This window comes from Tuber melanosporum (genome assembly GCF_000151645.1).
Source record: "Tuber melanosporum whole genome shotgun sequence assembly, scaffold_76, strain Mel28".
Lineage (NCBI taxonomy): Eukaryota > Fungi > Ascomycota > Pezizomycetes > Pezizales > Tuberaceae > Tuber > Tuber melanosporum.
Genome location: NW_003299124.1, coordinates 279,169 through 289,947, shown reverse-complemented (window position 1 = coordinate 289,947; position 10,779 = coordinate 279,169). Strand labels below are relative to the sequence as shown.

The 10,779-nt window shown below is 42.4% G+C and overlaps 1 protein-coding gene; it reads right to left on the bottom strand.

The window, feature by feature from the left end:
• Positions 1–7,123: 7,123 nt before the first annotated feature.
• On the bottom strand, positions 7,124–8,696 carry GSTUM_00010867001 (uncharacterized protein). XM_002841551.2 has 3 exons: positions 8,067–8,696; positions 7,577–8,017; positions 7,124–7,514 (listed from the first exon to the last, which is right to left on the bottom strand). Exons 1-3 carry the CDS (start codon positions 8,625–8,627, stop codon positions 7,335–7,337), a joined length of 1,182 nt encoding a protein of 393 aa, XP_002841597.1. The 5' UTR covers positions 8,628–8,696; the 3' UTR covers positions 7,124–7,334.
• Positions 8,697–10,779: the final 2,083 nt, after the last annotated feature.

Genomic DNA, 10,779 nt, shown 5'->3' with positions numbered 1-10,779 from the left:
CGGGTACTTGGTTATTGGTTTTGTTTTATGTTTTGTTTTAAGTATCGCTTTGATACTTGGTTAGTTTTAAGTATCGTTTGATACTTGGTTTTGTTTTATGTTTTGTTTTAAGTATCGCTCTGATACTTAAGGAGTTTTACCAAAGTGTATCGATTGATACCTATGATTAGTTTCGTTCATGTTAAGACATGAACAGATTTGTGTATTTAAAGACCGCCTGTTTCTATGATAGAAAGGGCAGACTTCGACAGACAGTATTTCAATATACTTGGTTGAACGGTTACTTCTTTGTTTCTCAGTACACCCTCGAAGCCTCCTTTAGTTCTCAGCTCTCGCCTCCTCTCCGGAAGAGCAGGCCACCTGCCAACTATCATATTCCTTACCGATAACGCGATTAGCACCTTGCGAACACGTTACAGTCATACTAGAAATGGTAAGACAAGAATATAATAAAAAGCATGAAAACTTCGTGTGGATATGGAAGACAGTTCGAGGAATGAGACAAGAGGTCCTTAATCTTAGGCTAAGAAGATTAGAACCCTAAGAGACTCAGGTTTGAGTAGTAGAGCAGCTAATACCACAAATATGGTTTGGCATGGATAAGGCTTTCACATAACTCATGGTTATGATTCATAAGTATGTTATTGCTTCACACATATGACCCACTTGGGTCATATGACTTGTTATATTATAATATTCGTTATGTTTTGCACATGACTCAATTGTGAGTCATGGGAAGTGCCCCTGATGAATATGTCTTACAAGTATGCCTTATAGGTCTGCCTTGTACTTACGATTCATGTTTTATACATGATCTGGTTATGAGATCATGGGTTTCATGCATATGACCACCTGGTATCATATGACTTGTTTACTGCATTATGATTGGTTTATGAGTTTTCACACATGACCTTGCTATGAGGTCATAGGATTTAACCATGTGACCAGTTTAATCATATGACTAGTTTGTTATGATTGGGTTTGGTACAAGTGACCACTTTAGGTCACATCACTTGGGGCAGGAAGAACACTATATAAGGAGGCCAGGACAGCTGAGGAGGATAGATTCTTCATGCCTTGTTTTAAGTACTTTTCCTACTTATTACATTAACAAATATAAAATACCTTTATGCTCTTTATTACTATCACCATCTTTATTACTACTATACCAAGAAAACTCTGTATGGAACAGAGTTAGGGAAAACTTACACTAGGCATTATGGATACAAGGCAAAGGTCTGACACGATCAGTAACATAAGCAGAGGCCTAACAGCTATCGTATAGTAGAAGTAGAAAGAAAAAAAGCAGTATCATTCTCCATCGCCAAGAACTAACTATTTGAAGGGGGATCATTACATGATCCCAAAAACAAAGTTGGATAAATATATTTATAGACATATGGTCTGGCAGTGGGAGTCAGGTTAAGCTAAGAAGTAAAGAGAAGGCTTCTCCCAAGATACAGGAGCGAGCTCATGGCAGTGTAATAAAATCCAGGCCATCCTCATAGGGGAGCTGAGATGAAGAGAAAATGGCCCACAGAGGAGGAAAGAAGAGTAGTAGAATGCTAGCCAGCAGTAGGGTGCTAGCCAGAAGAGGACAATAGTGTTTGGTAGTTAAGTGAATGCCAGCTTGAAATGAAAAGTGGGGGTAGTAGGGTACTAGCCAATCGAACTGAGAAGCAAACAGAGGAGGAATATACCTAAATAACAAAATAACTATCAGAAATATGTTCGTATCTTAATTTGGTGGCCTACTTAAGTCTCTCCATCAACAAGTATATTATAGCATCTTGTGTATAGTCTCTTGTTCTAAGAGAGGTAGTATCACCTAGTGAATAGAATACTACAACTAGTAGGGGGTAGAGAGAAGGAGGATGGTGAAATTAATAGTGGCCTGTTGAGGAGACTAACATCACTCCAAACCTGAGATTATTTTACACCTAACTAAAGTCGAGATTATTTCACATGTAGGAAGGGAAGAGGAAATAGGACCTATTGTAATCACATACCGCAGAACATATTTTCAGCCATCTCTTGTAAGAAAAAAGAGCAAATCCAATAGTGCTGAAACTAATTAAGGCTAAAGCGAAAGTGTGATAGAAATAAATACCAACATTCTGGGATGCTAGAAGAGGTGAGAAGAGGATCTCAAGAGGGTAGACCTCAAGGGAGAAGGCAAGAGGAGAGATCCAATAAGATAGAAAAATGGAAAGTAATAGCCTAATCCCCCCCTAGAGGAAAGACCAGATACAAAAAGTATTGAGAAGTTTTGTGGTGTTGAGGTCTTCCCAAATAGGAAATAAATTTCAATCATTAGACGTGTTGTAGAGATGGTGGATGAGTAGTATTAGGGAATTTTTTTAAAAAATAAAATAAATTTTATATTATATATATCATTATTAAGGTACAAGAATCTCATAGAAAGTGTAAATTATGGCTTAAACAAAACCTTAATTAGTAGAAAACCACCTATAAGAAACTATGCTGTATCTTATAAAAATAAAAGTATACCAAGCAACAGTACTCCATTACTTGAGAGTGAAGAGGAAAGAAACAATCACCAGAGTTAGCCAACTCAGATTACTATTATAGAGGAGAAAGTAACTCGAGGACAGTGTAGAGATGGCAAGGGAATAGCTTGAGGCCTATGTGTTGACCATATCTACTATATTATTATCCCCTACAGACTCTGGAACCACTTCAAGGTATTGGGAGTAGGTGAGGTAGGCAGGAAAGTGTAATATATAAGAGCTATCACAGTTGATGCATCTCAGGGTAGAGTGGGTACAGGGGCAGCCATGGAGGTAGCAGGCAGCAGTGGAGCAGGCATGGTACCCTGTAGTGTGAGAAAGTATGCACTATCTGCAAGCATGTGGTGAGGTGTTCTTATTGTTGTGGTGTCCAAAGCCATGGCAGTTGGAGTACAGAGGGTAGGAGTTGAAATACAGTAGGCGTTCAATTCTGAAGTTGGAGATGGCGGGCAGTCTCTTGTCAACAAAGAGCGGTGCTTTCATTAGTAAAAGTTTAGGCCTGCTCCCTGAGTATCCTCAGTATCTGATACACAGGACACTCACAATGTTAATCGTAAATCAGGACATGATATCACATCTTGGAAATGCCAAGGTATAATACCATTTTCACCAAACTCATAGGACATAACTAGATGCCACAATATATCCTCCGAGTACAATCAGATGCAGTACTACATTCTCTAAGTACAGCGAGACACAGTAATATATTCTCTGTACATAAAAAATAACACAATATGTCTCCTTTTACAGTTATAGGACTTAAGTCACAACTGAATTTGTATATTAAATTGTATGATTTATTAAAACATCTAATATACATCTGATGTCAAGAGCAGAACTTCACCAAAGTAAACACTATTGCTAAAACAAGCTGTAACCCCATCAGTATTTCTGGCAGGTAGATGTTCTTTGTACCATTGGAAAGCTGTTATCAAGGGAATTTATCAAGGGAATTTAGGCTATGCAGTATGGAAGGTTACATCCAAAGGACACTGACCAAATCTGTTGTCAAAGTTAGCACATTGCCAAAGTATACAATACTCCTAAAACAAGCTGTAACTCTACCAATATTGCTGGCAGGTAGACGGTCTTTACACCATTGGAAAGCCAGTATTAAGAGGATCTAGGCTCTTCAATATCGAATATTGCGTCCCAAGAATACCTACAGAATCAGGTGTCAAAATCAGCACTTTACCCAGGGAAATACTACCACTAAAGCAATCTGTAACTCTATCAATATTGCCGCCCGGTAGATATTCTTTACACTGTTGAAATACTAGCATTGAAGACATTTAGGGTATTCAGTGCAGGATACCATGTAGAAATGATACCCATGGTATCTGCAGTTAAAGTCAGCATATAGTTAGTAGTTATGTTGTATGTAGTATAAGTGTGGATGATCTGGAGTGCAAGCATGTTGGCAGTGTATCATTGCTGTAAAATCACAACCAATCACCGCAGATCCACCACTGGAGTATAGCTATTACTCGGATTACTATCAGGATATACCAGGATGTAGATATAATATAACTTCGCATCTGAAACCACTGGAGTCCAGTCAGGTCACCCCTCATTATCCAGATGCAATTATTAGTTACAATTGTTACCAGCATACACCAGGATGTGGATAAGATGCAACGTCACATCACAATACAGAGGAATCCAGTAGCATAACCTCAGATTACCCAGATGCTAATTCTGATTGCAATGAATACTTGGGCATACAGGACGCAGAGGAAGTAGAAGCGATGGTGGTTTCGTACTGGCAGAATACAGCCATACCAGATACTGATTTTTCTTTTTCTAATCTTAGGACTGGTAATGGAGATAACTATAGAGGAGGCAGGTTTGTCGTACCTTGTATCATCAGAGGTGAGCTACCTGGATTGGTGAGTAAAAGTAAGTAGAAAGTAGGAAGTTGTATTGCAATAGTTACAAGTAACGGAGAAGTAGGTAGGCTATACACAACAAGTTGAGTTACAGGCATGTCCAAATAGACAGATGTCGTACCTGAGGTGAGGTGGATAAAGGCAGAGACCTTGCTGTTCAGGGTCGTGGTCTTAACATTTTCCATGGTAGTAATGTGGTGTAAAGAGACTCCACAGAGTACTATTACAGTTAGCCAAACCTATCCCTATATTAGTATCAAGAGGCTACTACAGTAGGAATAATAGTCGATCAGAGTCTACCGAGTACAGGTACTATTAGTTAGGTACCTCAGTTGGACATACTCTGCCATACAAAGAAGTACATAAGTACTAGCAAGGAGTGGTAGTTACCCTGCTCTGTAGGAAAACCCAAGTCATCAATTTAGGAGTTACCCGGAATTGCTCAATAGAGAGTCCAGGTAGAATTACCCTACTTTGTAGGATAACTCAGAGTGCTGTTACCCTATCTTTAGACTAGAGTTACCCTGCCTTGGACCACAAGTTACCCAGCTATGGAGCCAAGGTACCTTACCTTGAAAGTAACTTGTTATGCAGAACTTTAGAGAAAGTTACTAGATTGTTTGTCACTCGAGACTACATAGGGTGTTCAGAATATGTAGATTACTCCCACACAGCCAGTTGAGCTCTGAGCAAGCTATAACCTGGAGGAGTGGTGGCTAACACCCCCCTCCGGTCCTGTTATAAGTCCCTAGTATCATGGGCTACCGCTGGAAGAGTTGCTGTAAGTCAAGTAAAAGTGTACTGGTAGAGACGCTCCCATAACACCATATATGCTCACACTGTCCTGTCAACCAGAAGCTGTCCGTAGGATATATGAAAGAGTCGAGGGGAATCTGAAGAATAATAAACAGGTAACCTTATGCAAAATAGACCAAAACTGACAGAGCAAGACCACTGTGAAGATAGAAGTAGTATGTGAAATTACCAAAGGCCTATAGGGGAGGTAACAGAAGTCCATTGCCCTGAAATTATAATAGTATTAGAGAATCATTAAGGACTCTAAGATACTAGTCTGAAATCATGATGAAACCTACTTCTAGGAGAGTTGACTTTGGGTAGCGCCTATTGGTAGTCAACCTTCAAAGAGGTTTATCGTGAGAGCTAAGTGGCCATTATCCAAAATGATATGGAATATAGAACCAGATAGATGTTTATGGGCTGCAGATACTTGTAGGAGACTAAGTGTATATGGGTAGAGAGTTCCATAGTGAGTATAGCATCTGCTTAGGCATGACAGCTCACCACTGACTTGTATATGATAAGAAGAGTTTTCACTCCTGCAGTTGCATTGTAGATGCAGTGGCTAAAACACTTCTGTTGGGCAGATGTTAGCAAAAACACAGAGTAGTCTAGTGCACTATGGAGAATCTTTGGTCCAATCCATGGAGCTTAGCTAGACAGCCCAAGGGAGTTAGGTGCTCGTAAATGCAGAGTAGTGATAGGAAGCAACTAGCAGTATATGAAATCTACTTGATTATATGTGAGTTCTCCTCTACTTTGACAATTAACTACCTCCAAGATCAGGACTTAATTGAGTAAAGCTGTGGCTTAATGATATTAAGTTTTACTATTTTGTTTCTTCAAACTCAGTTGATGAGAAGTTGAAATTTTATTATATTGATTCCTGCCAGAACTCATCTTAGTGCGGTCACAGCCTCATAATCCATCTTCCCAGAGGAAGCTCCCATTACATAAATATTCAGGTAATTATAACTATACTAATAAAAATGTAATTAAAATTAATAATAGACAGTTGTTTGTTAAATTACCTAAATAGACTATAATGTTCCGAATGATTGATAATAAGATCAAAACTCAAAACTCAATGTTTTAAATTTTATTATACCTACTAAATGCTGTTCTTTGATATTTACTCTAGGTAAAAGATAAGTATTAAAAGAGAAAGCATTGTTGAGTTATTCAAAAACAAAGAAAATTTGGACCAAAAGTACTAATTCATAGCTAGGTGTTGATCCATAGCACCTCCAAATATGCTAATGACCAGGAACTGAAAATCCCTTATTTCTAGACATGAACTAAGATGAATGCTGGCTCCTTCAAACTATTCCCTGAAGTTCACTCATATAAAAAAGAATGCTCCAAATTGAGTTCTCTTCACAATAATATTTCAGAAGTGTAATATCTTGGAGTTACAGATTAACTCTTTGCAACATTATGTTGGTTGCAGTGGACACTCTAGGATTGCGTAATCCCAAATACGAGATACAGGCAATTTGAGAGTTAATTTTCTTTCTACGATACAGGGAATCAACTATCAGACCCGAAGTGGCCGCCTCTCCCCCCCCCCCGTCTTATCATTCCTTAGCATTAAAGCGTATTCTATCAGACTTCTTTTTTTAAGAAACAAGACCGTCTTGTTAGATTTTGTGCCGCAAAGTGGCACCCTGTCAAGTAACCTTTCAATATATTGCAAACATCGTTTAGCTAAAGTTGGTAGGCCAAGAGAGTGCGGGAGAACCTCACGCATATGGTTTGTATGCCGTATCGTATTATATGATTCGGAGGTTCTCTGGGTAGGGATTCAGTAGCTTGCTCGAGTGATTCTAGGTGGAGATCTTATCTCGTCGAAGGGAAAGGAACCCGGAAAAGAAATCTATTGCATAAAAAGATTCACCATAAAAACGAGAATGAAAAATGTAAATATACTAGAACTTGGCTCGCTTTAATAAACAAGTGAGATACTATCTCATAATCGCAGATATTCTGCCTGCAATGCACCAGCGCCGACCGGAAATGATAAAGCAAAAAATAAAGGTTAAACCAATGAATGAAATCACATCCATGCACTCAGCAATCGCGTCGCGACTAAACCTTATATACCACGGGAACCCCCTTAATCGTTATAGTTTGACGGTCTAGCGCCGTTCTTGTTAATGGATGTCCTGCCGGCCTTCCCATCGAGATCCTCCTCCTGAGACTTGCTATTGGGATCAAAGACTGGGCGTTCACCGTGGGGCGTAACACGGATGGCGTGACGCATGTGGGGCGAGAATCCATAGGTGGCAGTGTGATTCTATGACCCAAAACCATTAGTTCTAACCCTCAATTCTAACCCGGACACAATAGGAGACTTACACAAATGCGGTTATCCCAGATCGCAATAGTATTCTCCTCCCAGCGGAACCTAGCGTGAAGCTCCTGCGTGGCAACAACAATGTCATTGAGGTATTTCAGGATAGCATCACTCTCCATCTTCGGCACGCCAACGATCTGTTTCACGAACCCGGGGTTCACGAATAGGCTCTTCCAGCCCGTGACTGGGTGCGTGCGGACCAAAGGGTGCTCGGTGATCACCGGCTCTCGCCTCACTGGTCTTCCTGTTGCGCGGGAACCAATTGCTTGTTCTTCAGCAGAGTGGAGGGCCGTGAGGCCTTCGAGATACTTTTGCATTGGAGCGGAGAGGACATCGTAAGCGGCGTATTGGGATGACCAGAGAGTGTCGCCACCACCCCCGCGTGGAGGGCCGTGCAGAACCTTGAGAAGAGTATAGGAAGGTGGTTGGAGCTCGTAGGTTACCTGGGCAGAGCTGTTAGAGAGAATGGAATAAGCTGAGCGGGGAGATTACATCTGCGTGCCAAAGATGGGTTGGTGTGAATAAGGCCCTCTGATCCAAACCATTCGCGTCATGATAAACCACGTGGATCTCATCCAACCCTTCTTTTCGCGGGACGCTGGTTGTTGCATGTTTATGCAGGGGTCCCCAGTACCGTCCTAGGTCTAGTTGGTCCCCAACTTCGAAATCCCCCTGATCCCGAAAAAATACCACCCCTCGATAGGCAACCAACCGCGCGAGGTCATTTTTCTGAGCATCCGTCAGGGTCTTCAGCTTAACTCCATGGATCTCAGTTCCGATTTTAGGAGTATAGTCGAAGACATCGGTAGCCTCGGCTAAGAGATTTTTATATTCGGGATCCCCGAGAACACCTTTATCGGAGTAGGGGACTTCTTCGAGAGGTGGCCAGGAAACATCGGGAAAGCATGGCTTAAGGTGTTCGTATTTGTAGTCTGTGGTCACTTCTTCCACAGCCGTATATCCCGGGGTAAATCTGGGAACTTTTTCCAGACCGGTTCCATTGATGCTAGGAACCTTATGAGGGGTCGGGATCTCGACAACTGACGGGGCCATTGGATATGATTGACGGTGAGTTATAAGAAATCAGCTACCTGTAAGTGATTCAGGAGTTGGTAATATTTGTGGGAAAGAATAACAAAGAGGATCCCCGTGCGAGAGCGGTGATAATTTATACTTATGACATGACCCTAGCTTGCTATGGCGCAAGGCCAATCATAATTCCGCCATAGGTAGACGCCCCTCTCTCTCTCGGTGATGTTGCGCTCTCGGAATCCCCTTATTATGGTCAATAGAGGCATTTACCATGTCCGATAGACGACCCCGCCCTTCGCCGAGGGGGGGGCGCCCAGTCTGATACTACGAGTATAGTAAGCCAGGAGATATCGAACACTAGCTCTTTCTGGAAATACCACTCAGGCCTAATTCCAGTAATAGCGCTCCCCTTCCGGGTACTCGCACACCATCTACGTTAAACCGATTCGATACTCGAAGTATTGGTGTTGCCGTGTGTGCCGGTGCTGTACTGTACAGTACTAGTACATAGTACAGTGCCAGCACGTCTACAGCACCATGGCCCCTTACAATCGTGATCTTGTACCATAGGGCAGCCAGCTGCAATCTCAGGAAACACGGTAAAGCAATGTATCCTTGCTCACAAATTTCCAGCAGGCACCGCTTCCCAGTTAGTAAGTTCTTTGGTAGTTAGAGACCTAGAGTACGGTACAAGCATACCCGAGTGCACCCCGGAGGAAGTAGGATTCTTGCGAATCACATACAGGTATGGTACTGTATTCTCCGCGTGTCTCCTTGTGTCCGGCTTCAGCTCGGGCACGCGAGTAGTCTACCGTTCTTAGCATCGGTAGTGCATCCCTCTTTCCGGGCCTAGAACAGTCTCCTGATCACGTCGTTGGTGGAGGCTTTTGCGTGATGGACATTCAACCACCAGACTCACTCGTATCCCACCGGTGTTATTGCCTAGTTACCCCCTGACCACCAATTCTGCGGTACTACGGCGGGGATCGTTCTCTTCCACTTTCCCCTACGGTATTTCCTCCTTCAATTTGCCATAATTAGGGCTAGGGTAAAGTACAGCCCTAACCAACGATTCATCTAGTCCAACCCTACCCAAGCACCCGCTCCATGATCCGAGCTCCAGTGGGGGCAACCCTCAGGTGACTAAAACCCTCACGGATAAAGAATTGATTGAGGGAGCGTAGATTTCAAACCAGGCCATATGATCAAGAGGAGAAACCCCCAGTTATCCCAAGAGGCCAAGACGACAACCCAGGTATGATATGATATTGTACTATACTGTACATGATACTAAGACCACAAAACGAGGGCGGAGGGCCACCACGAGAAGCACAGTGATTAGTACGATTAATGATTTTCGTAGGCTATTCATCACACATAGACTAACGTTCCACCGAAGCTATCTACTAGCTTCTGCTGCCCGGCCCCCAATGTGCCGTCTGTAGGCGTAAAGCGCCAATTGAGCCGATGTGAATACCGTGTTCTTTGATAATATTATTTTCATCTTCTGTGGACTGCTATTCGTGAAAGGAGCCCTCACGGTAAGACATCAACCCCGACCGTGCGAACACTAAGGAATTGTGTTTTTATCCAGGAAACCGCCGGTAAGTGTTTACCCTCTAGGCTAGCTACAACCATAACCTACTACGGTAGAGTATCATAGAGATTTGCGTAGCCTGACCGGGGTGGGAATTACCGTATCATCCGTGACGCTAGAAGCTTATCACATCAAGAGCCCCATCAATCTCAACAAATGTCGAGGTGCCTAAACTTGGTCCTTCCAAGCAGTCATGCAGTGGCCAATTCCCAAGAATCCTGAGACTACCCTCCTTGGGACTATGCTTAAGGAAAATGGCTACAAAATCATACTCTAATGGAGTCATAAAATTACGGTGGAAAGTGGGCCCCTAATTCCATGTCTGATTCCATTGTCTGGACACACCGACCTGTCGAGACCAAATAACGGGGTCGCCAAGCCTTGTCACCAACTTATGTTAACACCGCCTAGGCTCCACAGCACAAACCCACTAATTACAGGTAATAACTTTATACCCAAATGGTCGAATGGTGCCGGAAGAACACCCAAAACAACAGATCACACACTCGAACCTTCCACAGTTATTGTATGATAGTTCGTAAATTCCCACGGCCTCGGAACTACTCGAGTACCGAC